Here is a 27,696-nt window from a genome sequence, read left to right on the forward strand (position 1 = left end):
TACTGGTTTATGCATAAAGTTAGCCAACTAGATAGGGGTTCTCTAGAAATCCCAAGAAAATATATTATCATGCTCATCTAAGAAAAATAGGGAAATCATGTACATTTCTTTTAAAAAAATCCTAATGGAGTCAGCGGTTTCTATAACTGCTTAGAGTGCTTCCCTGGTTATGCATTTTAAATATTCAAGGGGATGAACAGCACAACACCAACCTCTTGGCTCCTTTAATCAACCAATATTATAACACCAAGTATCAGTAAGACATTGCCAGCCAGGGGGATGAAGTATTCTGTGGCTCCCAGGGGTCTCTCACACATGGTAGAAACAGCAGCAGCAGGAGCAAGGGTCTCTCATAAGAAGGTCAAATGAACCGGTACAGATTCAACATCTGTGCTCTTCAATATACGTCTTGGCACCATTCCTTTGGCAAAGTCTATCATGGAAAATGACTGGTAGACATCAGAGGATCACCAAATAAGTAAGCGCCTTTCCCACTGACAGGAGCTGGCCCAGTCTACTGGCCTTGCTGAAAGCATTCAGGAATCATCTGACTTAAGTGTTTTAAAATGGTGGAAAGCAGGTGCTGGGAATGGCTTCCTTTGCTTGCACGCTAAGGCCCTTTGTGTATGAAGTTACTGCATTTCACTGTGCTAGTGCCCAATACAGATACTGAAAACTTATTCTGATTTCAAAGATATTATTCAATTTCTCCTTTTCAAGTGAAATATGGTCAATCTTATACTTCTCCTGGGGAACTATAAGACTCCTTTAGTTTAAAAAGACTGAAGTTAGATAAATTTTTCTTTCAAAGGGTAATAAAAGAATCCTTTTTCTATAATGTAAAACTTTTAGAAGCATTAATATTGGGGTCCAGGATTCCCTAAAGTTTACTAAATCTCAGGAAATGTGCCTTCAGAGAAGATGCTAAATTATGTAGTATTGAATGGCTTTTCTCTTGGACAGAGCAAGGAGCAAAATTTTCACCCGAAAACCTCAGGTTTGCAGATGGTACTTCTGATTGACATTTGTACTCAACAAATAAGTTGCACAAAAGCAAAACAAGCTCTCTGAAACTTTTTTCACATGCTATCTGCTGTTTGTTCACATTCTCAAAACTGACTCATGTCCTGGATTCTGGCCTTCCTAGTGAAGACATGGACTTCTGTGGTCAAGGGCAACTTGTCTAAGGGAAACAGAGACTCTACCCTGAGCAATTTAGAATATCACTATGCCAACAGATAAACATTTTCCAAAGGAAAAATAAGTAAGACTCACAAAAGAAAATTTTCCCAGAGTAACTGTTATTTTCTTACAAAAGGGAAATTACCCGTTTCAGGAGAAATAGCAATTGCTTTTCAAGGAGGAATGTAAGCGTCTGTGTTTTGTTCTATCATATTCTATTATACCACTAATACAAGTCTAAATGTGTTTCTGTCATAGGAACCGGTGCTCTATGTATGCAGTATGGAGGATGAACTCCTAAACTCTAAGCATAACCTAAAGATGAACGAAACAAACCTGTCACTGAGAAAATGAGCCTCAGGGTTGTTCCGAACACGCTGGATTCCATGTGGGCGTGTGCCTGGGTATGTGCTCTACTTACTGCATACAGGGAGACGGGTCCATGAGCTCATCTAAAGCAATGTTCATTAGCCAGAGTTTACTTTCCTTAAGATCTGGTTAACATCCTGCATAGCAAACTGTCATGCGCTCAGTAAACAATTAGCCTTTTCAAGTCTGAAATGAGCCATACTTTACAGCTGGCTCTTGTATGTGGCAGGTATGTGGCCTTAGGGACAACTCAGAACAATCATTCCAGCAGGAGAGGGGGGAAAAAAAGGAATCTCATATTCTCCTTTTGAAGAATCCAGATCTATACTCTGGAGACGGTGCAGCTTGCATTGCAGGGTTTTCCATTTACACTGAAATTTGAAGCTTCAGGAAAATAGCATACAGATGTGCTATTTGTGATCTGAAGAGACTCTTTCATGCCAGAGTCTACAGTCCAGAATATGATCATGTTTAAAAAGTATTAGCTCTGTGTTTCTCACAAACTATCACTTATGCATAACATAAACAATTAAAAATAAGGCATGGGGTAATAAATACCAATATCCCCAAAGTATCCATTCTTCAATTACAAATCAAAACATTGAGCACTTGTATTTTGTGAGCCTCCAACCAATGCTACCTTCAACCAGCAAAGGAAGACCCTCTACACTATCATACCAGATGTTCATGGTGTAGATGGTGACTGTGGAGACCCTGAGGGGTGTGAGTATGTGTGTGTGTGTCTGTGTAGGATCATATGTGTACAAGCATGGGAGTATGTGTGAATGTGTGTGAGTGTATATGCACGTGTGTATGTGTACCTGTGGAAGTCAAAGGACAAATTTGGATATAATTCCTCAAGTTTCATCCATTTTAGTTTTTTGAGACAGAGCCTCTCATTGCCCTAAAAAGTAAGGGGAGGCTGGTTGCCAGAAAGGATCTGTCTGATTCTATGCTCTTAGGGCTGGAATTACAAGCACAACCACCATGTCCAACTCTTTACACGGTGCTGGGGATTGAACTCAGGTCTTTGTGCTTGCAAGGCAAACACTTTACTGACTGAGCTGTCCTCCTCCAGTCCCAAATTTTTAATTCTAATCATTCCTTGCATTTAAAGAGTTGAAAAAACTGTATCCACTGTAGTGTTATTATCCAGAAGAGCTTTCTGAAGCTAGACACGACATATGGCAAATGGGTGACTCTTGCCACAGGATTTTTCAGGGGGAGGCAGGGGAGGGATGACTTTATAAACAAGTAACTCATCCATGAACTGCTAGAGAAAGAGACAAATCATGGACACTTCTCCTGTGGACAGAGTTAGCGCCTTTCCAAATGTCGGCAGCTGGCTCCCTATTAGCGCACCCTCAATTAACCGGGGGCACGGATGACTCAAGTATTCAGGTCGTTCGCTGGTTGTTCTGCCCATGCAACACATGGAATTCTAGACAGAGATTCGCTGTGATGCAAATGTCAGGATAAACTATTTAACAGTCCCCAAACTGAAATACCATAAGAATTAAAACATGAGTTTCATGTTTTGTTCAAATATTTGTTCCTAAGTACTACAGTATTAGCTAGAAATACTATCTTTTACTTTGTGGGGAAAGACTTTAATCTTTTTTTTTAAAAGTTACTTGCTTTTTTTTTCCTAAAGTTACTATAAATGATGTGAGTTTCCCTTTTTCTTTTTCCACAAATGCTGATCTTGTTCATTTCTGGCAACATTTTAACTTTATTAAATATTATTGCCTGGGTCATGAGCAGTTATATCAGTGTATAAATTTATGAAGTGACATATTTTTTAGTGCCAACCATCTATGTTAATTTACTCCATAATAACACATTCCATCAAATTAAACTGCAAAATATCGCCCACATTTGTTTTACATTCTATACATATGGCTTATGAATAGCAAAATTTTGATGAATTCCAGCTGCTTCAAGTATGCAGGCCAACTCTTATATAAGAGATTCTTTTCAATTCTTATTGCATTCACTAAGGCCCATTTTAAGTGGGCCACCTGGTAGGATAAAGGACCAATATATGAAGGGAAAACCAAACCAAACCAAACAAAAGCCCACTTTGCCTAACTTTAGGCCACTTTCTCCAAGTATATTGCTCTTATATTTCTAAATAAATGAGAAGTAGCCCTAATCTTTTGGAAAACTAACATCAGAATTTAACCAAGCTAGCAACACTGTTGCTCATTTATCTATTGTAATGAGAACATTAAAATAAGTTGTACCATTCGTGTGCGCTACCCATTTTCATAAACATATACTGTTTGGTCTCCTCACACTCCCACTTCCATGCAGCTGGAATTCATCAGGGATGTAGGAGCCAAGTCAGATGCTGACCCCACCCTCCTCCATCCATGTTAAGACACCTTCAAAACCAGTGCGCCGATCCAGTTCAGTTTTGCCAACAAAGCCTGCCATGTTGCCATTAGGACTCCAGTTTGGGGTTTTTATAACTGTGTGTTAAACATGCACGCTTTGATTTGGGGTCAGAAACGCCAGCTTCACCGAGTTTGATCAGGCGAGCGAGCAAACCCCTCTGTGACAAACCCTCCTCACTCAACTTTCCTGCCTTTTGGAGTTGCCCGCTTTCTTTTGAGCAAGGTCTCTGACATGCCCCGTAACCAGCCCTGAAAACCCACTGTATTCCCTTCCCGAAAGGTCAACACAGAGCAGCACCACAGACAGCCATCCACACACATCGCCCCCAACATTTGCATGCCCCACATAATCCCTGTACAAGAGCAGAGGGCAGCCATTCCAGCGTGCACAGAATCAGCCTCGGCAAGACACATGCAGCAGGAGGGACTGGAGGGACAGAAGAGCTCCAAGAAGAGAGAACTTACTTTGTTGCTTCCCTGTGCATGCAGCCACAGGAAGAAAAAAAAAGAGAGAGAAATATGTTAAATACAGATTTATTTAAAAATTATGAGGTTTTTCTTGCTAGATCAGAATCCAAATGAATAGCTGAACTCTTTGCTGACATCCCGTTGTATATATCCAGAGCTCACGCACAAGTCAAAGAATCCATGTAGGGTAAGTGAAATCATGCGTTTACAAGAGCAGAGATTCCTGCCCCCCCGCTCCCCCCTCCCCTGCTTTCTACTCAGAATACTTGGGGTATAGGAACCAAGCCAGAAAGAATTGGTTTGAATTGGTAATAAGTGAACCGCTAGCATAAAAGGCAGAGAAGTTAGCATGCTGGCTTGCCTTTCCTGACAGCCCCTCCTCCAACATGCCAAGCAGTGGAAAATTTCATCAGTCAGTACGTTTTTTAAACAAGCACTGCATCCCTGGTTTCAAAGAAGGTGGAATTAAATTTTTTTAAAAAAGGAAGTAAGTGCTAAGGAAAGAAGAGGGTGGCTTGGGGCAACGGAGGAAGCAGAACGAGGTACAGGCTCCATCTGCACCATTCTTTTCTTTGGTGAGTTATGAGTTTTTGTCTTGGGTTGGCATGGGAAGCCAAGACTGTATAGTGGGGCTTCAGCCAAGATAAACACCAGTCCTCATTCAATAAAATGGATCTGGAAAGGTTAGTCACAAAAATGTAGACATTTCTAAAGGCACCACTGTGTGTGGAGACAGAGCAGCCAGTGGCGAGTGGCAGGCAATGACTCTCCTGTTGCAAGTTGAAGCTGTGAGAGGATGATTTACATCAAACAATTTAACTCACATATGGCCTAAAAAAATAAAACGGTGATTCATTACTCCCAGAGCAGCCCGAGTCCTTGCAAGGTCAGATCCTGTGGGGGAGACGTGATGGGAAGTGAGCCTGGAACAGATCTGAGCTCTCCTCTCAGGGGTCCAGCAGAAACGTCTCACTGAGACATGGGGTTGCAGAGAGTTGTGCGAGACGTGTGTGCACCAGAGGGGAAAACTGGGAGCAGGAACGGGCCAGCTCAGAGAGCTGGCAGTTGCCTTTCGGTTGAAGGGAGAAAACACACAAAGAAATATTCTGGGAGAGCGGGAAGGCAATGATCCCTGGAGAGGCTTTCCTTGAGCTCAGTGCCAGGTGGTGACCTTAAGGAAACCATCGCTCTTGCAGGAACCGTTGCAACCATCATATTTTACAAGGAAAATATAAAGGCACTGATAAAATCACGTGGAGAAGTTTCTTAAGGATCGTGGGTTGCCTCAGCACAGTTATTAACACACCAACTAATCAGACACATAAATAATGACAAGAATGAATGAAGAAAAAAGAATAAACAAAACCAAGCCCAAAGGAATCCTTTCTTAAGATGGTTCCAACCATTCAGAAAGGCAGTGAAGGTCCTGCTGGGGGTTTTACCATGAGTAGAGGCTATTTTAGAGAATAATAGGACCCGGGCTCTCCTAAGAAGAGCAGTATTTCTGAAAATACCTCAGACAGATGGAGTTTATTGCATTCCACAGCAGAGCAGCTTTTGATCTAGGAAATCAGTTTCAGGAGTTCAACCAAGTATTTCTACACACTAGGGGATGACTGGCTTCCCCACTCGGTGGCAGATGGCTCAACACGTAGCAGCAACAATGATGTCACTGTGTAGGATGCCCTGATCCTTAAATAAAAGAAGCACAGAAGCGGAGGACGTGGCACGACCTGGCCAGTTGTTGTTTTGTTCGGTTAGTTCCCAATCATCTATTTGGTGAGAGGCGTTGTAGTCCTGAATGCTGGAGGATGTTTTAGAATGCTCCCTACTATTCTAGTTGACAACAGCATGTGTTTAAACCCTTGGAAGTGTTTTCCACAGAAAGATCTTTGGAACTGGACACACAGGAGCTCCAAGTTCTGGGTGAAGCACTGCTTGGAAAACTGCCACGTGTAGTGAAGTGTTGGGCCCTCCCATTCCTTCACAGACTGTCGAATGACGTGTATGTGTGGCCATCACGTTTGTAAATGTTTGGGGAAGTTCATGACCATTTCTCTTCTTCCTGCCTGGGAAGACACAGGGACCCTTTCTTTTATCTATTATTTGACATAGAGGAAAAGTCACTGTAGAGTCTTCTAAAAATAACTTATTTCTGAGGTGCCAAAGGATCTTAGTGGAAGACGGCTTCATCCTACAAAGAGTTGAAGAAAACGCTGCTTATAATTGCAGAGTTCCTACTTCATAGGGAAAGCTGGGGGTCAGAGCTCTTGCTCATTCTACCACTATGTTTAGCTTCTGAAGAAGCAGTTCTTACTGGATCCCACTGGAGGATATGTACAGAAACCCCTCTGTATAGAAACGTGTGTGTGTGTGTGTGTGTGTGTTGCAGGGAATAGGAGCCCTTTAAAATGCTCAGAGGTTTCTTGCTTAACTGACTTCACACTAAATCATTTCCAGGGCAAGTCTGGATCTCACGTTTTTCCATGGCTGGAGGGCCAGTGTCTGAGAGCAGGCCTGAGGCTTTTAGGTTGCCTGACAGGCCCTGCTCTAAGCTCAGCCTTCCTGACTAAACCTTGAAGGTTGGCCTTTCCCCCAAGGCATCACAGGACTCCCTCTACACAACTAGGCTCCCTAGACAGCGAGGAGAAATTTGTCTCCGACACAGTCAAATCCCAACAACAATTTCCAAAGAAAATTTAATCGTAACATTGAGAAGTGCAGCTTTGTATGCACATTTGGGATGCTGAAGAGTGATAAAGGCCATGCAGGCCTGAACACAGTCACCAGCTGCAGGCGGGGAGCTAATTGTGGGGCACCAGAACCTTCTTTCTGAGGAAGCTGCTGTTTGGAGCTTAGAAAAGTGTAAATGAGTGGAGAGTTGGTCAAGGTGCCCAGTACAGAGCAGCGGCAGGGTTAACCCCAGAATGGATTTGCTGTCATCTCTACCCCAAGCCACGGCACGGCTCATGTTTCCAAATAATTGCAATTTAGAATTCCTGAGTGTTGTGTGGAAAGCCAACAATGTTGTGGCCAAAAGTCATGTTTATCAGATCGTGCTCCTCAGATCAATTCACATTTATTTATAATCAATTTCATGAGAAAGGGTTTATACACAAAAGTTGGTAAAATAGTCTTGAGAGATTTAATAGTTCCTAACCACTGGCACACACACACACACACACACACACACACACACACACACAATTTGTTTCTTATTCTGAAGTTAGCTAGACATTCCATTGAAAACATCTTCATTTTGAGACTGTGTAAAGTCCTGTATACTTAACATCATATAGTCTTATAGTGATCCTAACTTCAATTTAATACTCAAAGGAAGTAGAATTACAAGAAATAGGGGCAGAGGAGATTTTGTTAGCAAAGTACCTGCCCCATTCTCATGAAGACATGAGTTCAGATGCTCAGCACCCTTTAAGGCCTTGCTGTGTCCTGTGATTACAGTGATGGAGAAGTGGAGACAGGAAGATCCCTACATTTGGCTAAGCCTGCAAGTCTAGGTGAGGTAAGATCCAAAGAAGAAAAGATAGTTAGAAATGGAAAGGAATGCAAAAGGAAAAATGTGTTTTTAAAAAGAAAATCTCCAGAGAAATGCTTTAGGCAACAAGAAACAAGGTCACAAAACATTTTGATGTGAGCAACATAAAATAATCTATTACATGGAGACAATGGAAAACCCAGTGGGGATATTATTTACAATGTTCATGTGAAATTGTAACAAACTAGTTGGCCTCAAACATTATTTTATTTAAATTGAGTGGTAGATATTTATCTAAGTGATATCAAAATTACACACATACTTAAAATGATGGAAATAGAATTTTTTCCTAGCTCAGTCATAAATACTTTCCTTGCCATTAAGAGAACCCGAGTTCAGATCCCTCAGAATCCAAATAAACAACCAGGCATGATGGCACACATGTCTGTTACCTAGCAAGACAAGATGGAAGGCAGAGAGAGACAGATCCCGGGAGGCTGACAGCCAGCTAGCCTGGTCCAATTGGGGACTTTCTAGGCCAATGAGCAAGCTTGTCTTAAGCAAAAAGAGGGAGGCATCTGAGGTTCAGCTCCCTCATGTTATCTTCTGACCTCTACATACATCATGTGTATACATGTATGCACACACACCATGTGCATGCATACATGCACGTCACGTACAGATACATACATGCATATCTAGCCAATCACATAATCATCCCTAAACACGCATAGTTTATAGATTAGGATTTTTCTCCCCAGTCAAATAGAGATGTCTGTATAGAAAGCAGAACTATTTTTCTACCAGGGAAGCAACTAGCTAATCTGTTAGTGACTCAGTGGTCCGTTGACATGAAAGCAAAACATACCATTCAGAAGTCCTAAAATTTTGCTTAATGATATCAGTCTTTAGGCTAATTTGATTTCATCAAATCTTTCCACATGAACTACCTGAAACTATCACTTCTATGTGTAATTCAGTGTGTTCACAAATGAAGTCTGTAAGCTGAACACCTGACTTGGTGGTCTCAGCAGCAGGCTGCCATCAGACATCAAGGGCAGGCAGCTGTTCGAGCAGGAACTGAGAGACCACACAGTGCACACAAAACACCAACATGATCCTTGAAGGAAACCGAGGAAAGCAACAGTAGGCACATATCGCCAACTTTAATTTTCCCTTTTGTTTTTTGATGTGCAGTGAAGATCAGTTGCCTCCATCTCCTAGGTGACTGGCCCCCATATGTACTGGAGAGCCCACAAAGGTTCCACTCAAAGAGTCCAAGCAAACTGTGCAGCATGGCTCGAGATTTGCCTGAAATGCAGTATTAGAATAAAACATAGAAGATATTTCTTAGATTGGCTTCTTGTTATATAGCTATAAATGAGCCCATGAATATATAGATTTTTGAAAGCAGTTCATGGACAGATACAAAATTTTTCTTTTCCAGAACTATTTTTTCCTCACCAACATGTGTCACATAATTTCTCTAAGCATCTAATTTAAAAAGTCATGACCTAAAACATACTTAGATGTAAGGAAAATATACATATAGACATACAAACACATATACTTTGATATATCACCAAGTATATCTGGAAATTAGAAAACAGCAAAAAACAAACACAATTCTACTGGGCTATAATATAAACAGTGTGTGTATGTGTGTGTGTGTAGATTTACTCATGTGTGTGTCCCTGTATGTTTGTGTAGGTCAGAGGTTGGTGTCGGGTGTCTTCAACAATGCTTGCAACCTTAGTTTTCAGACAGAGTCTCTCACTGAACCTGAAACTTTCCCGTTTGACTAGACTGGCTAGCCAGAAAACCCTGGCATCGTCTCAATCTTCTCATCTCTACCTCCTAGCACTGGAATGACTGGTGCAAGACACCAAGCTTAACTTTCATGCAGATTCTGAAGCCTCAAATCCGGGTACTTGTGCTTGTATAACAAGAGCTTTACCGACTGGAAAATCTTCCCAGGGCCTTATATAATATCTTAACCTTCATTGGGTACTAAAAGTTGTTAATAATGAAAATAATAGCGATCATAATAATTTTATACATGAAATTAAGAGTGTTCACTTAGGTATGTTTCTGCTTGTGTTTTCTATAAATTGTCTTACTGCATTTTACTGGCCACTCTATAGGGGACTTACCACTATTTTCATTTTAGAAATGAAAGTTGCAGAAGCTAAATAGGCTAATTAGTAGCACAGAGAGCCAAGTAGGCACTGTGACGGTCATTCTGCATTAAGTCATCAGGGGTCAATCTTAGCAGGCTAGTTCTGAGAAGAGACATGGATTTGTGGCAAGTTATAGGGAGCAGCATGTGGATGGAGCAGGATGGAGAAAAAAAGGAGAGAGACAAAGAGAGGGAGGGAGGGAGGGAGGGAGGGAGGGAAAGAGGGAGGGGAGAAAGAGAGAAAAAGGGAGTGAGGGAGAGAGAGAGGGAAGGACGGAGAAAGAGCGAGACGGTGAAAGGCTGGCACAAGAGCGAGACGGTGAAAGGCTGGCACACTGTGTTGGCTGGTGTGAGCAAAGACAACAGAGGGACTTCTGAAGTCGAATTTCAGAGATGTCTGTGTAACATTACATTCTGTAAAGAGCACAAAGACAAGGTCTGTTTATTAACACAAGGAGAGAAGTGTCTCCCAGACACTTGAAGTATATTAATAAAGATAAGTGGGAAGAGCTATGTATTTTTTCTGTTCTTCACACTCATAGTGACATTATCCAGAGTCTGAATCAGACATGACTGGGGATACAAGTAATACTGACATAGTAGAAGAAGCTTTTATAAAAATAAGTACACACACACACACACACACACACATAATCATTATGATGAATGATAGTATACTAGTATTATACCAGCTGTGAGGTAATATATAGAAGACATCCAATTTTTAAATAGAACTAAAAAGCACATATTTTGAAGCAGAATGGAACATTTTCTTTATCAGATACATCGGTTAGTTTCTGGAGAAATCTGATGGAGAAAAAAGCATCAAAATACTCATGTATAAATAATAAGGCAGCATCAGTATAAAAAGGGGTCGAATTAAATTTAAAAGTATTTGTTTCACTAACTTAGAGAAATTGATGCATTTTCTTCACCATGGTATGCAATGGTACTTTTTAGATAAAAAAAAAATCCAACTTACTAAAGATTTATCTGGATAGACCCCAGCTCTTAGCAGAGATGCCTTCCAGCTGTCCACATCCTCCTGGGAATCACAGGCCAGCTCCAGGAAACGATAGTCTTTGTATACATTCCTAGAGTTTAAAAAAAATACATGCATTTAGCTATGAACCAAATTCAAAATGATCTCAGAGCTGCAGACACCGATGACAGTTCCAAAGGTTAGTTCCCTGAAAAGCGCTGGACGCGAGCACAAGCTGCTCACTGTATTTTAAAATAACGAGCGAGCTCCGATGCGTACTTCTCAGAGGATTCTTTTTAATAAACCATACAGGGAAGATCTCACAGTTATTTACAGTGCTGAGATTTAAACTAAAGAGCCTGTAGAAAGGGGATATCAATTTTTAAATAAAGTTACAATCTTCCTTTTGCTTCAAGAGTGCAGAGGAAGGAGCTCAATGGGGGGACAGTTACCTAGCAGGGGTGAGACCCTGTGTTCCATTCCTAGCTCCACAACACTGGGGATATGTGCTGACGGGCACTGTGCTCTGGAGAAATCACTTGCCACTGTCCAGTAATTAGGTCAGTTTTCTTCCTATATAATAGCTTATAAAACTTGGAAAAGTATAATAATAATTCTATAAATCTAAAAACAAAACAAAAACCTACAACTTGGCTATATTCAGAAACAGATACTCCTCTTGGTGTGAAAAGCCTGGTCACTTGTACTGAGAGGTGAGGTGCCTCTTGGTGTCAATTATAACCAGGACAACGCTGGAGTTTTCTATTTTCTTCCAGATAATAAAATGACACATAGTATGTAATGAATACCAACACTAGAAATTTGGAAACGAGACAAAAGAACAAAAATAAGGATAACCAAGCATGTTCCACTGCTCATAGATAACCTTGTTTTCTTATAATTTTCCATTCTGACCATTTTTGATAGTGCTGAGGTTCCCTCCTCCTCCTGTCTGCTCTAGCGCTTTTAGTCCCATAGCGCTGGGGTCTCCAGAATGCCGGGGTCTCCAGAATGCCGGGGTCTCCAGAATGCTGGGACTCCTGTTGCAACTGGGCTGCTCTTTCAACAATACTCTCTCCTGGGCTCTCTTCACAGGGCCAAGCCTCAACTCTCTGCATGACCCCTTCAATCCAGGGCTTCAGCGGCTACTGAGTCTGTACCTTCGGCCATGGCTTGCCTTGGTCTCTCTCAGTGCCAAGCCTCAGCTGCTCTCCATGACCCCTTCATGCCTTCAAAACTATACCAGCCAAGAGATTCTTAACAAGGTCAGCTGTCAGCACAAGGTACAACCTTGGCCACCTCTTGAACACAACTTCTGTGTGCTGACCCAGAGGAAATACTTCCCAGAAGATTTCACCTCAGTGATGCTGGTTTCTTCTTAATCATCACTAATTTCTCAGTTCCGGCTGGCCAGCATCAATTGTCCCAGTAAAGCAAAGGTTTTATTGGTCTCTTGTTATTAGTGGCCTATTCCTCTGCCCCAGCTGACCAGATCCACAGATTCTTAATTTAAAAATCAAAAGTCCCCAATAGAGACTTTGCTTGCTTCTGAAACAGCAGTTCTCAACCCGTGGGTCACATATCCTTCAGATCAGATATTTATGATTTATAATAGTAGCAAAATTATAGTTTTGAAGTGGCAATGAAATTTTATGGTTGGGGTCACCACAGTATGAGGAACTGTGTTAAAGGGTTGCAGCATCAGGAAGGTTGAGGACCATTGACCTAGAACATCACAAGCTAGGCCCGCCATCACCTGCACTGCCCTCAGCACCATCCTCTAATCCTCCAGGCCAGGTTTGAACAGCTCACTGGGCTGTTGAAAAAGCCATTGAAAACCCAATGACCTTTCTAGCCTAAAGTTCCAAAGTCCCTCTACAATCCTCCCGAAAACAACATGATCATGTCTATCACAGCAGTTCCCCACAGTCCTGTTACCAATTTCTGTCAAAGGATTTCTGTAACTGTGATGAAACACCATGACCAAAAGCAACGTGGGGAGGGAGGGCTTTATTTCACTTACACTCCAGGTAATAGCTCATCACTGAAAGTAGTTCAGGTATGACGAGACAGAGCTGATGCAGAAGGCATGGAAGAACACTGTTTACTGGTTTCTTCCCTATGGCTTCCTCGGCCTACTTTCTTATAGAACCCAGGAATAACCTCACCCACAATGGCCTGGGCCCTCCCCTACTAATCGCTAATTAAGAAAATGCCCTATAGGCTTGCCCAGAGTCTGATCTCATGGAGGCAATTTCTCAACTTCGGTCAGATGACTCCAGCTTGTGTCAAGTTGACATGAAACTCCCCAGCACATGCTCTATTCATTTCACGTCCCTCTTTTTCACTTACTGCTACATCACGGTCATTTATATGCCATAAAGTCTTGAGAAACAGAAAATTATGATGGCATAGCATTCATCAGTATAAATGTATAATGATTTACTGAACCTTCTAGAGTAATGAAATAATTTCATCTTTGCTTTGGCCAACGTAAATGGCATGTCGCCCATGACTGGCACATTTAATGCTGTTGCTTTTTTTTTTTTTTAAGATTTCTATAGTTACAGAATGAAAATTTATGATTACTTGATGGATAGTTGGGGATATTACTGTCATGTTTTCAGAAAAAAAAATAGTTCAATTTCAATGGATAAAAGCAGTATTTTTCTTTTCTGCTTACTCCTGTTTGACATGTTTTCATTTGGGCTTAGCAGTCCCATTTCCACTAAGCCCAGAAGGCAGTCAAGTTTGAGTCTTCTGTCCAGACCTTGCCTCGAGTCTTACAGGTAGAGTCACACAGCTTCTCCACTTGAGTATCTCACGGAAACAAACAGCAATGTGAGCAACTGGTGACTTTCAGCTCGCCTTTCTCCCCCGCTCCCTATTCCAGGCAGCTGTGGTGTAACCCAGAGATGACATGGATAATTTTGAAATCTACACACTGCACTTCCATCTTACCACCAAGGAGTTCCTTCCTTTGACACGAGCCACCACCTCACCATTAGCTGTCTTCTGAACTATTACATCAGGCTCCTCGCTGGTCTCCCCGCAACACACTGCCCTTTCCATTGGTTCTATGCACTCCATCCTTACGGCCTCCTGAAAACGTGGCTCTGTTATTTTACTCTAGTGATTGTATGCATTTGCGAATAAAGACTCCAGGTGGTGTCTTAGGGTTTTATTGCTCTGAAAAGACACCACGACCACAGCAATGATTCTAAAAGAAAGCACTTGATTGTGACCGGCTTACAGTTAGGAGGGTTCATCCAGTGAGATCACGGTGGGAAGTATGGCAGCACACAGGAAGACTTGGTACTAGAAAAGGAGCTGAGAGGTCCACATTTGGATCCTGGATTAGCAGGCTGCAGCAGGAAGAGCAAGTGAACTTGAGTTTCTGAAACCTCAAAGCCTGCCCTTAGTGACACACTTCCTCCAACAAGGCCACACCCAGTCCAACGAGGTCACACCTGCTAATAGTGCCACTCCCTATGAGCCTATGGGGGCCATTTTCATTCGAATCACCACAGCTGGTATGCTGGCTCACAAAGTCTGACTTCCAGCGGGCACTTGCCTTCATCCCTGGTGTCTTTGACACTTTGTTCTTCCCTCCCTAGCTACCACACCTCTTGAGGTTTCTGGAAAGTGTCAGGTGTGCTGGGCCTACAAATGCAGCTGCAGGTACTGCTTTCTGTCCAGAATTCTTCACACAGCAGTTGCTCCTTACTGAGGGGGAGGGGTGGTCTCAGCTCAGTCATCATGTCCACAGACATCACTTCTACAACATCCCTACCAAGTCAGCTTCTTTTTCCACACTTCTACTCCACCTTATCTTCTTCCCGTCTCTTATCAAGGCTCCAATTTCAGAATTGCACATCTTTTCTCTGTCTTCTGCTCTTTCCTTCCCGCCTGCTTCCCTCCTCCCTATAATCCCTCATATATACTCTGCTATTTATTCTGATGACCGTCTGTCTGCTCTTCCATGCAGCCGGTACACATCATGAAGACAGTGAGTGCACCACGTTTATGCTCATCATTCCATCCCCCAGAGGAGTTTGAAAAGGTGGTGGCTTAATTTTACTCTCTCTCCTCTACACTGTCCTCTTAAGACAAGTATCACCTCTTTTCTCAAGTCAAGCCAATATTAGGACTGGTGCACGGGCATAGAATGGCGTGAGTGAGAGTGTTTCCTCACTCCGGATGAAAAAGAGCTTTGTGCCCAGGGCAGGGCTCCAGGACAAGCAGCATGCAGCAGACCATTTGGAGTATCATCCTTTCATGATGTCAGAACTGTCCAATGGGCCTTATCCGCTGCTCCTGAGCACCTAGGCTTGCAGAGCAAGGTTTCTCTACTCCAATGAAGAAGAAAGTGTCCCCCCCCCCCCATGCCTCCATAGATAAATAGCAAGTGGACTGTTTCTCATCCTTGGTGACTATGATGTTGTCTCTGAGTTCACTCAAAGCACCCACAGCTGAACCTATGCCACAATGAACAAAGGAACTCACAGGCACAAAAAAATCAAACCAGCCAGAGAAAGAAAGAGAGAAGACTTTTGGAAAGCCGAAAACAGGACAACAAGGGCTTGGCAATGTACATGGACAGATTTCCTGGAACGGAAATGATTGATCTCTGTTGAGATTAGAATTTGCAGTTTTGAAGATCTAGTGATAGAAACAACCTAAGCGTCCTTCAATTGATGAATGGAGAATGAAAAATTTGTATATATACACAATGGAGTATTATTCAAAAGATAACGAAGACATGAAACTTGTGGGAAAATGGACAGAACTAGAAAATATTATACTGACGTAACACAGATCCAGAAAGCCAAGCATGGCAGTTTCTCTTATTTGTGGATCTTATCTATGCATCTTTATCTATGCATCTATATATATATCTCACTTGTAGTAACTAGAGATACCAGGAAAGTCAAAAGGGACCATGGGGTGAGGGTGGCAGCTCTAGAGATAGAAACAGTAGCATGTGGTGCTATGACAGGCAGAAACAGAAAAGATGGGGTGGAAGACTTGATGGGGAAGGGAGTGCAACACAGAGGGAGAAAAGGGGAGATGGGATAGAGAACACTTAGGATGTTCAGAAAAATACTTTCTATTACACACAAAACATTTACAAAAATCAGTTACTATTTAGACCACAATAAACACACAATACCAGACCTGACCAATTTTCTTTGCTCACAATAAATGGTTGTAGGAAGAAGAGGGAAAATAGAAGAAAGAGTAATGAGTTTCAAAAGAGAAAAGTAAAAAACAGGTGTGGTGGTGTGCACCTTTAGTGCTAGCTCATGGGAGGCAGAGGCAGGTGGACCTCCCAGTTCGAGGCCAGCCTGGTCTATTGAGCGAGTTCCAGGACAGCCAGGGCTACACAGAGAAACCCTGTCTCAGAAAAAAAAGTAAAGATAAAAAACCAAACTTGAACTATGTACTCAAGGATAGTCCTTACATCACATACAAAGCAAGAATATGACTTACATAGCTAGTGATAAAATCTAAATACTTCCCAACTCTAAGGGGGAGCAGTGCACAGCTGCTAGAGACTGGATGACCCTAAATATCTTACTATTTAGGAAAGAAAGAGAAAAAGGAAAAGCCAGTGTTTCTTTGTGGAAATCTTTAAAAGATTGAGACATAAAAGCAGATAATTCATGTAGGTTAAGATTATTGGTGAAGCAGACAATAAAAAATGACACATAAGGACAAACACATCCACAGGTGTTTTTCCCTTCCCAGGAGCTACTACACATAATCCTAAATATCGAGGAAATGGGGGAAAAGTATGCAAGATCCCAAAGAGAAAAGGAAGCATCCACAGCTATGAATATAGAACAAACTGAAATAATATTGATACCTGATGTTATATGGAACCCAGTAGTGAGATATCAGAGTATAAAAGAAATTAATAAAATCCTAATAATCTGCCATATCCAAACTTACTCAGAGTTAGACTATCAAACATGTAACAAAATACATAAAAAGGCCAGTGAGATAGCGCGCATGGTGGAAGAAGAGAGGCAACTGCAGAAAGGTCTCCTCCAACCTGTACGTGTACACCATGGCAGACACAAGCCTCCCCACATGTACGTACATATATGCAAGCATACATACATAAAATAAAAATAGTTTAAAAACCACAGCACTATGATTAAATGAGTCACTTTGTTTAAAAGGCCATTGCTAACTTCAGGATACACAAATATCAGATTTTCACAATAATGTAGAAACTGAAACGGGAAGATTAGGAGTAAAGCCTTTAAAATGTGTAGAAATACTTACTCTGATTACATGGTGCCCAAAGCTATGATTAGGCAGTCAGTAGGTGTAGTCATGCGACAGAGTTAACACCCAGAAGCACTGAATAACTCCGTGAGTTTCGTGACTTAACAGCGATTCTCCACCAAATCCTTAAAATATTTTCATTAGAGAGGCTGACCACCTATAACCTAAATGATGCTGTTTGTTTTTAAGTCATCATTGACAGTATAAAATAGAGCCCAACATTTTATTATCTATTACTTCAATGACTTCTCACTTTTATTTGCATTTACCTAACATCCCATCTTTTGGCTTTTTTTTCCTTTTTTTTTTTAAACTTTTACTTCCTTTATTTTTCAAAGCACTTATTTGCTGAGAAATCCAAAAAGTATAACTGGACTTTATTTTTCATCCCAAGCTGAATACCATCACCTCTGATTAGGAAAGTCTCTGTGATGTTTATTTCTTGTCATGGCTTTATGTTTGCTCTCAGCTTTGTCATGCTGAGACCCATTTTGCTTTTTTTTTAAATATTTATTTATTTATTTATTATGTATACAATATTCTGTCTGTGTGTATGTCTGCAGGCCAGAAGAGGGCACCAGATCTTATTACAGATGGTTGTGAGCCACCATGTGGTTGACTGGGAATTGAACTCAGAACCTTTGGAAGAGCAGGCAATGCTCTTAACCACTGAGCCATCTCTCCAGCCCCCCATTTTGCTTTTTAAAAAATCTTTATTTTTACTATTTCCTTTGTTTACATTGAGAAATAAACTGCCTTTTTGGCTTTGACATTTTTCAGCAGTTCCCAGTTCTAGGTGAAATTGATCATCTTTCAGTTCGCACATCACTCTTAAGTTCATTTTTGCTTAGATGATGCTCAGTCATAAAGTAACGGCCCCTCGGGGGCTGGAGAGAGATGGCTGAGATGTTAGGTGCACTGCCTGCTCTTCCAGAGGACCTGGGCTTGATTTCCGGCATTCAGAAGGTGGTCCTCAGCTGTGTGGACCTCCAGTGCCAGGGCATCTAGTGCCCTCTTCTGCCCTCTGTGGGGACCAGGCATACAAGTGGTGCACAGAGGTACATGTAGGCGAAACACCCATACACATAAGATAAATCTACAAAATAAAATGTCACCCTCTGACTTATGGAGGCATTTTGAGGCTGCCACTTTCCCCACAGCACTGGCTGATATGACTAAACGCACTGGCCTAGATTATTTAAGCACTGTTGTGTCTTTTAAGAATTTGACTTTTGTTTTCACTTCTGGGTTTGCTTTTTTCCATTTAAGCAATTATTCGGGAGGAACTTTGTATTTATCATGTTTATCTTGAGTAAATATTTATTGTCAGGATTTCCCCATTTGGACCATTTCTGAGTTGGCTTCACAGCACAGCTGGACGTCTGGACTCTTGTGGGCACACACCTGCTGTTTCTCAGGAGATGCGCAGAGGCTTGGGCCATCCTCGCTGGTATAGATGAGTCACTGATATATATTTTAATTCAGTTCAGTTATGAATTTTACAAGCAGTTGACTGACAGCTCCAGTGATTTTGAATTTTGAGGTACAGCAATGGATAGAGGGAAAAATGGTTTTTGTTGTTGTTGTTTTTTTAAAAAAAAACATTTTGTGAGAGAAGCTACCCCACTGAATCTCTATGGAAACCCTGATAATTGGGCCAGAGAGCTGTTTCATGAGGAAACAGATTCAGAGAGAGCTGGAGGACTTCGCCTAGATCATGGGCCAGATAAACAGTAGAACCAGGACCTCCCATTGCCCTTGGCCTGTGGCCTCTATACCATGACTGAATGTGTGAAACAATACATCAGTGAACGAAAACAGAATGGAATAAACTTGGACAGTGCTTATGTTGAAAATCATGTTTTCCATTTTTGACCAGATTCTTGACTTTTATAGACAACACAGAATATAAAACTTTAAAGAGAGAAGCCACAAGAAGTAGAGTGAGTAATTTTAAATAAGTTGGGATAGAGTTAGAGGAAATACGCTGTCCACTTACACGGATAAAAGTCCATTGTTGGAAAGTTAGAAAGGCCACACCTTTGCTCTCGAGCAGAAAGGGTGGGAGGTTATTTAAAGAGAATAAAAAAACGCAGTACTTCGAAATGATCTAATTAAATCTCTGCCCATTCTCTAATTTTAGCTGCTGCTTCTTTCGTTTGGAGCTACGTCCACCGCACAGCAAGGGCTCCTTTGAGATGGGGAGGTCCTCTTGAGAGCCCCTGGCCAGCTGGAAGGCAGGAGAAGCAGAGCGGGCCCAGACTTTCCATGCTCTGTGAGCAGCTCTGAGGAATCCAGTTTTGGATCCATCATACTGACCTTTCTCCAGAGTATTTTCTTTCACGGCTTCTTCACATGGAAAATCTTATTTTTTCCCCCTTAAAGGACAGCCAAATTCTTGAGAGGGAAAATAATTATCTGGTTGAAACATTAGAAGAAGGTCAAAGGCTTCTGGTGGCTTTGGCAGCATTGTCCCTACCCATTTCTGAAGCCTCATCTTAGGCTGTGTCTAGACAGCCAAGGGGAGCTGGACACAGGTCTGAGACACTGAGCTGGGCTGATTTACTGGAAGGCTCATAAATTCTGCCCAGGAAGCTTCCAGGTTCTCACCACATGTTGTAGCTGCAGAGATAACCCACAGCAATTTGTACCGACTGCATTTTTTTTGTTTAGTCTATTTCAGCTGCAATCATGCAGATATGAGCTTCGGAACAATTCCACTCTGAAACCGAGTTATGTGTTTTACAGTTGGAAGAACTGAAAGTTGTCGCGATGCTGAGCAAGAAGAGGAGAAAGGCTCACCCCTGAGGTGAAAAGGCTTCGAAGAGCTTTGTTCAAGTGAACAGACTCCAGGGTGAGCTCATGTTTTGATTAAATGTGAAAAAAAATGTCTTCCATGTCAAAAGGAGTGCTTTTGGCTGTTTAAAAATGTGAAGCTTAAGTACCTGGTTTCTTTTTTCTATGTCTCTTCAAACATCTGATACCAGCTATTAAACAACTAAGGAAGATATTTCGAAATAATATCTTAACAAATTCCTTTTTGTAATTATTGAATTGTTTGATAAAGTTTTTAGGAGTGGAGTTTGAATTTGCTGAGCCTCAAGGTCTACAGAAAGCTCCAGCATTTAGTGCACATCATCAAACTGGTCCCCAGGAAGGCTGCACAGCCTGACATAGAGGATATCAGGACAGCTTCTTCCTTGCTACCATTCAAAACCATTCCTTCCAGCATCTATGATCTGAAAGTTCATTCATGAGGTCTGGCTGACTAATTGGCAATTCTTGGTGCCTAAAGAAATTGAACCATATTGTCAAATGTTTATTACTTATTTTTGGTCTTAACTAAGTGGTTATAAAATGTGCAGTACATAATTTAAACTATAGACTTGTCTGGCGAATTTAAAACAGGCTTAATATATTATTAAAAATCTTGACTTAATATGGGCACGACAGTGTAAGGTCTGTACTATCAACTCATGGAAGACCGAGGCAGGAAGATGGGGAGTTTAAGGCCAGTCAGGGCTACACAGTGAGACCATGACTAGAAACCTTTATGGCTTCATAACCATATCTTGCATGGCAGAAAAATGTGTGTGTATGTGTGTGTGTGTGTGTGTACGTGCATGTGTGTGTATCCCAAGCCTTCCAGTCTCCAAGCCAGTACCATCAAATATTTCTCATCTGTATTTTCTAGACAATATATCATCCTTTCTGGTTCAATATATTTGCTCCATTTTAATATGGTTTTCTGACAGTGAGATGCAAGCAATTTTCCAAAACCTCTCAATGGAATATTATACTTATGCAGGAAAGGAGATCAGTGGATTTGGGGGCTATTTTTCATGATAGTACCCTTGTCTCTTAATAGAGGCTTGGTAAACATAGTAATAAATAATAGAGTAGAATATAGCAAAGACCATGAACATCTGGTAACAATCTAGTTTGTACCATTCATCTTTGTGTGTGTGTGTGTGTGTGTGTGTGTGTGTGTGTGTGTGTGTGTGCGTGTGTGTGTGTCTTCATGCTTCCAGTGCTGAAGTTAAAGACATGGTGCTGGGGATGTGAACTTGGCACTCATGTTTGTACAGTAAGCATACCTACAGAGACACCTCCCCAACCCTTGCTTCATTCATCTCACATGACATTACATAAAGCAACCCCTCTGAATCTCAGTTCACTTACTAATAAGATGTGGCTATCACCTTTTTCAGGATAACTCTGAGGAAAAATAAGATTATGCATCTCAAGACCTCACTGAACATAACATCCAGCATGTGGTAAACACACGAGCAAAATGCAAATTTGTTTTTAAAAATTAGTGTGCAATTTTTATGGCTGTCTTTGGAGATTTAACATGTGGCTGTCTTTGGAGATTTAACAAAATCAGGCTTTTAAACACAGGAGTATGACTTGCAATTGTTAATTTATTTAATAGAGTTAGTTTAGACCCATTATTTCCTTTTATGAAGATATTTTAGTTCTCACTCTGACAAAAATGTACTTGCATTTTTTTCTGCTTTTATTTGTATGCTTACAGTGACATAAATGTTCCTATGGTATCAACCTACTCATTGGTGGTTATGTCACAGTGCAAAGGGTCCTAGAGGCACATGTTCCTTTAAGCAGTTGTTACATTAACTTTTCCTGGTGAGACCTCAACCAAGACTGTTTCCCCCAGGGTGGGCATCAACGACAGATAAAAGCAACCATACCATCCATGTCTAAGGCAGCTTTTCCTGCCTGGAACCCCTGGTGCACCCCAACACTGTTCACACTTAGCTGTTTGTCTTGCATCATCCCTCATGAGAAATAATACAAGTCATCAATAAAACTGATCAGCATTCTTTCCAAGAAATCCATCGGATCATTTTCACTTGCAGCTGCACAGACTCTTCCTCTTAATAGAGCGTGAATAATGAAGTGGCCAATCCCTCGGCTCGTGCTCTGTGCCCATGTCTTCTAATGCTTTATACAACTAAAATATCTATAACCATTCACTTCATCGCCACTGAAAAGTGTCTTCCCTGGTACTCCTTAATCATCAGCATGACACACTCACTTGCCTTAAGGACATCCATCTTAAGGCATGTTCGCATTCTCCTCCACCTCCACTCCCAAGAATTGCCCCATTTATGTCAAATTTGTAGCAAAGATCCCTGAATTCTTTCCTCCATTCTCTTCTTTCAGTGCTTCCCCAGTGCTGCCCCCAGCCCACTACCGCTGCCATGAGTAAAATGATACTGCTCCTTTGCAAGAAAGCTCTCATCCAAGCCACATATGTATCTCTATCTGTACTTTATCGCTCTGTATCTGTATCCGAATTGATCTATATCTGTATTTATATCTATGCCAACGCAACTGTCAACCCTCTGATTTCCTGCTGCTGGGTTTTACCACAGCACTGGCATTGCGGCCACTTGCCTCTCTCTTCAAGGACTGTTTTCTCAAGACTCCCATGAACTCAGTACAGTAGAGTAAGAACTCATGATAAAAAGTTAAACAGAGAAGAACCACCAACCCATCTTAATTGAGGTATAGGCAGATGTCAACTCAAAGTGATAATTACACACTATTTACTAAACAAACAAAATAATATCACACTCTGGATTGAAACTCAGTACATGAAACCAAACTCCATCCAGGAGCAAAATTCATACTTATGTATGTCTTATTAAAAAATAGAAAACAACAACAAAAGGCTACATTGGTAGCACTGAAGTTAAGTTGGAAAATTACAAAGCTATACAAGAAAAATACAAGATTTTTTTAAATCAGGAGTTAATTATACAAACCAAATATGTCCTGGGTAAACTTAAGAGCTTGTTCTTAGAAGAATTAAATGATGAAACAACACTGATATAAAAGATGAGAAAATAAACAAAACTAGAAATGAGACCTACAATTCAACAGACCGAGGATTCAGAGATGCCAAGTCTACTTTTATGATAGTAAATTTATAAGCATCAATTACGTCAATTGTGGGCTCTATTTCTAAGAACTACACATAAATTGAAATAATAAAATCATAAGAGATTAAACCTAAAAAGTATAAATAGGGAACAATCTATTCAAAACAGTTCTAGTCTCAGCTTTGTCTTTTTACCTCTCCCCCTTTTAGACATGGGAAAGGTTCTCTTGTGTACTAATTATTAGAAGTTTGGCAGAACGGAACGACAGGGAGAGACCGAGGGGACACGAGAGCAAAAAGCCCCTTGCTCTGGACTTGCCTTTGTCTTTCCTACTGACTGTGATTCAAGAAGCATCAATAAAGCTGATAAAAATTGCCTATGGGTGTTCTCCTAAGGACACCGTAAAGAAGGATATGATTTCACTTTGGAGGCAGTGTCTAACTTGCTCCACACAGACCAGAAGCTGACTATGAACTCAGACTTTAGGACTCGCAACAGCTCCCCTGCTCCATCTCTTGGTCCAGTGTGGCATCATGCTTCATCTGAAGTACAGTAAAAGCCTCAACGTCTGCACTGGCTCCGTCCACACTCTACTTTGTGCCTCAGCCTACCACATTGTTCCCCATCAGCGGCTTCTTTTGGCATCAGGATGAAGACAATAATAACCTTCCTGTGGCCTGTGGGGTCATCAGTGCCTAGGGTCACACTGGGTCACAGTCTCCTCCCACATGTTCTCATTTTAATTTTAACTGTCCCAAGATTCTCAAAATGGAGAGGCCATGCTGGTATAAATTCTTGTACAAGCTGTGATTACCAGTTGTAATTAAGTGATTGTTTTTGCTGTTGATGTACCTCATAGTAAACACTTTCTGGAAGCAGGAAATATGTTTGTCTTGTTGATGGAACTGAAGTACACCATCATTGCTCAGTAAATAACCTCCATTCATGAACGACCAACTGAAGTAATCCATCATTGCTGGGTAAATAACTTCCATTCATAAACGACAAACTGAAGTGCAGCATCATTGCTCGGTAAATAACCCCTATTCATGAATGACCAACTGAAGGATGCCATCATTGCTCAGTAAATAACATCCATTCATAAACGACCAAGTAAAGTATACAACCATTGATCAGTAAATAACTTCCATTCATAAATGACCACCGAAGTATACCATCACTGAAGCCTGAGCTGGCTCAGCCTCTTTCCCTTCTTAGCATATTTTCCGTATCTCTCAATATAAAGATCAGTTCCACCATTTAAATCAGAGGCTGTCTGTGTGCCTTTGTCTGGAAGCATCGTGATTCATTGCCTCTGAGACAAGTTGATTCGACATATAACTACTGCTATATCTTTTGTGTGTGAGTGACAGTGAGAAATAAGATAAAAGAGGACAAATAAAAAATAAATATGACAGCTTAAGTAAAACTTAAGAAATGAAGTTTGTGGAAATCACATTTACTGTGAGTGCAGCTGTAGTGTTACCCGAATACCCCCCGGCCCTGGTCTGCTCTGGCAGCCAGTGCCATGGTGCCTACCCATGCCAGCCTTACTCACAGGCATGGCTGATGAACTGGGAGCATGGGTCTCGCTTGTAACTGGGAATCAAAAAGTAGGTAGTTTCAGTTTAACTGGTAAAAATTCTCATGGTTGAAAATATTCTTCCTCAGATTCAAATGCTAATCTGATGTCCTGAGAAGGTACCAAAATAAAAATAGAAAAGCTGGGAGTGGCTAATGAGTGGGAACTTGATCTTCTGGCCCGGTTCCTCAGCCTTCATTGTTGCCTCTTCTCAAGAGGCGGGAGGCTGGCTGGTTGGATTGGTGACTTTTAAAGGGGAAATTGAGCAAGCTGTGCCTGCAGGACCCAGGCATTCTCTCCCTTCCCAGATGTCCTGGTGAGTTGTGTCCTCTGGTGGAGCTTGTGGTTGCTCAGCTGTGGTTGGGATAACTGAGAGCTGAAGTAGGGACAAGAAATTTGGCCTCAGAACTGAAGCCATTTGTCTCCTGCCATAGCTGTTTGTTTCCTGTACACTCCTCTAAAATCGGCAACAGCAACAATTTTTAGTTGAGAGGGAAGTCAAGGATGTGATGAAGTTGTCCCCTTCCCCCAACTCCACGTGTGAGACAGGGCTTTGGTGGGGAGATTACTGGTGGTTGTCCTTTTCTAAGGGTTAAAGATGAAGCAACAGGAGGCCTGGGGGAAAATGCCCAGTAGGCAGTTGGAGATGTGGGGCTGGTGTCTCAGGCTAATAAACAACCACCACCCTGCCTGTGGTTGTGACGCTGGATGCCATGTGAATTTGTTTATTTTATTTTAATACAGCTTATTAGCTTTGTTAAGCTATTTCCCCATAGGAGGACAAGCCAAACAGCCACTGGTCATGTGTCTGCTCGGGCATAGCCAATAGCAGGCGAATTAGCCAATATTACAATATCGTTAGGAAAAAGTTGTTGTTGCAATGCAAACTTCATTTAGCCTGGAGCGATGAAAGACATTAGAAGGGGATCAAGGCAACTGGTGAAGAAAGCATGGAAAGAACCACAATTATTCTCAGTCTGCCTTGTTTATTAGGTCATAAAAGGTTGCGGTAATGGCCTGCTGAAGCCGAACATTTTTAGAATCTTAAGAATAAATCCAGAGTGGTCATGGGCTCATGCCAGCCATGCTTTTTCACATGTTAGGAAAGGGTACAGTGCAGGCTGTGTTTGCCTGCCCCCTTCCCTTCCACATTTGTTATTTTTGAGGATGGTTCTTTGTGTCACCTTTCATTCGAGTTATTGACTAAGTAATAACAGTGACTATTATGTAAATATAAAATATGACTCACTGAAACCCCTAAAGTATGAAATTTATGAAGAACCACCAACAAAAGGGAAGCATCATGTCTCCTGGCCATTGTCCTATAGATCAAGAAGCCAATTACACAAAATAAAAGAAAGCAAGGCAATGCCAAGATGATTGACAGTTCGGGTTTATTTTTCACTCCCAAACACCTAGAGAGAGTTAGATGCGAATTGGATGCATGGTCCCATGGAGTCACATGCAGTTTGACTCTGCTATACCTCACTATGAACTTGACACACTGCAAACACGAACCCGTGTAGGGTTCTAGGTATATTCATACATGTCAGTAAGTTTGCTGCGAATAGTGGGTCAAACTAGGTCTCCAGGAAGCCTGGCTATTTGGTAACTTTTGTGGCGGGGAAAATTCACTTTGTGTATCAGTTTTCAATAAAATAGGGTGGAACTGAGTCTAAAAAAGAACAGAGGAAGAAATCATATTCTTAATTTAAAAAAGAACCAAACAAGCATTTCCATGGCGATGTGTGTTTTGCATGAATGAGTGATATTTAGACAAACAGAAGATGGTGGCGGCGGTGATGCTCTGTGGTCAGGAGCTCCGTGGCACGTCTTTTATTCGTTTAGACCTTTGCATGCACTATTTACTCCCTCCTCTGGCCTCACTGTTGGCGAGCCTCTACCCAGCCTCACACCAACCACTCAAATTCCCCTTCCCCTGAGTCTTTCTTGGTCATCATTAACTGTATTAATTATTCTCTCTGCTGTATTCCTTTAATGCCTTGTTCATACATCTCTTGAATTTAACTACCTTCAACTTGGGCCATCTTCACTCCTCAAGTTGGCAAACATACGAGCAAAAGCTAGAGTTTATTTATAGAAAGTTAGGGATGAGACACTCATCGTGAACTAATAAAAGCAGAAGCAGCCCATGTCTTCAACCTGGAAGTTTCTATCAAAAGGCTCCTCCATACCAGGTCTCTTTTTAAGAAATAATGAGAGGTTGCATTGTGTATCTAATTACATGACATGCTCTGTATAGGGGATGTCAGGGTATTTACTCTTGATTAATTTAGTAAATGTGTGTTGAGAAGCTAGACACCAGGCATTATCAAGCTAGGTTGAGGGGTACCTGCTGATTGAGAGACATAGGAGCCCTGTTCTCATGAATCTGATCTAAGAGCTTTATGTATAGGTGCCATAGTGATTGGGATGTTGACCCTAATTATTTATTTAGATTTTACTCTCAGGGTACCAAGTAAATCCCAATGACATTTCCCTCTTCCTCCTAAAATGAGACAAAAACCAGATATCTGTTTTATTCCAGTAAACCTCATCATTTCAACAATTACTCAAAAGACGGAAAATAATTCATAACCTAGATAAAGGTTCTTTAAAAAGACCCTAGTGGTTTTTTGAAATTTTTTTTTAAATATGTACACTACAAAGGAGTCTTTGACTAGGCAGCTGCTTCAAAAAAAAAAACAAAAACAAAAACAAAAAACCAACGATTTCATGTCTTACGACTAACTTTAAAATTGAGATGTCTTTGCCTTCCAGGAAAATTCAGCAGCTGCAGGAGTATTTCATTCTCTTTCTTTCGTATTTTACT

The 27,696-nt window shown here is 41.3% G+C and overlaps 1 protein-coding gene across 5 annotated transcripts in view; it reads right to left on the minus strand.

Moving 5' to 3' along the window:
* The window catches only part of Dnm3 (dynamin 3), a 474,394-nt gene that overhangs the window by 77,089 nt on the left and 369,609 nt on the right, over nucleotides 1-27,696 (minus strand). For all 5 annotated transcript variants that reach the window (XM_050158367.1, XM_050158366.1, XM_050158369.1 and 2 more), the window contains one exon: nucleotides 11,076-11,187. In XM_050158367.1, the coding sequence (XP_050014324.1) occupies nucleotides 11,076-11,187 (112 nt within the window). The remainder of the gene's footprint in view (nucleotides 1-11,075; nucleotides 11,188-27,696) is intronic.

This window comes from Alexandromys fortis, unplaced genomic scaffold (genome assembly GCF_014885135.2).
Source record: "Alexandromys fortis isolate MF-2015 unplaced genomic scaffold, M_Fortis_MF-2015_v1.1 scaffold_97, whole genome shotgun sequence".
In the NCBI taxonomy this organism is placed as follows: Eukaryota; Metazoa; Chordata; class Mammalia; order Rodentia; family Cricetidae; genus Alexandromys; species Alexandromys fortis.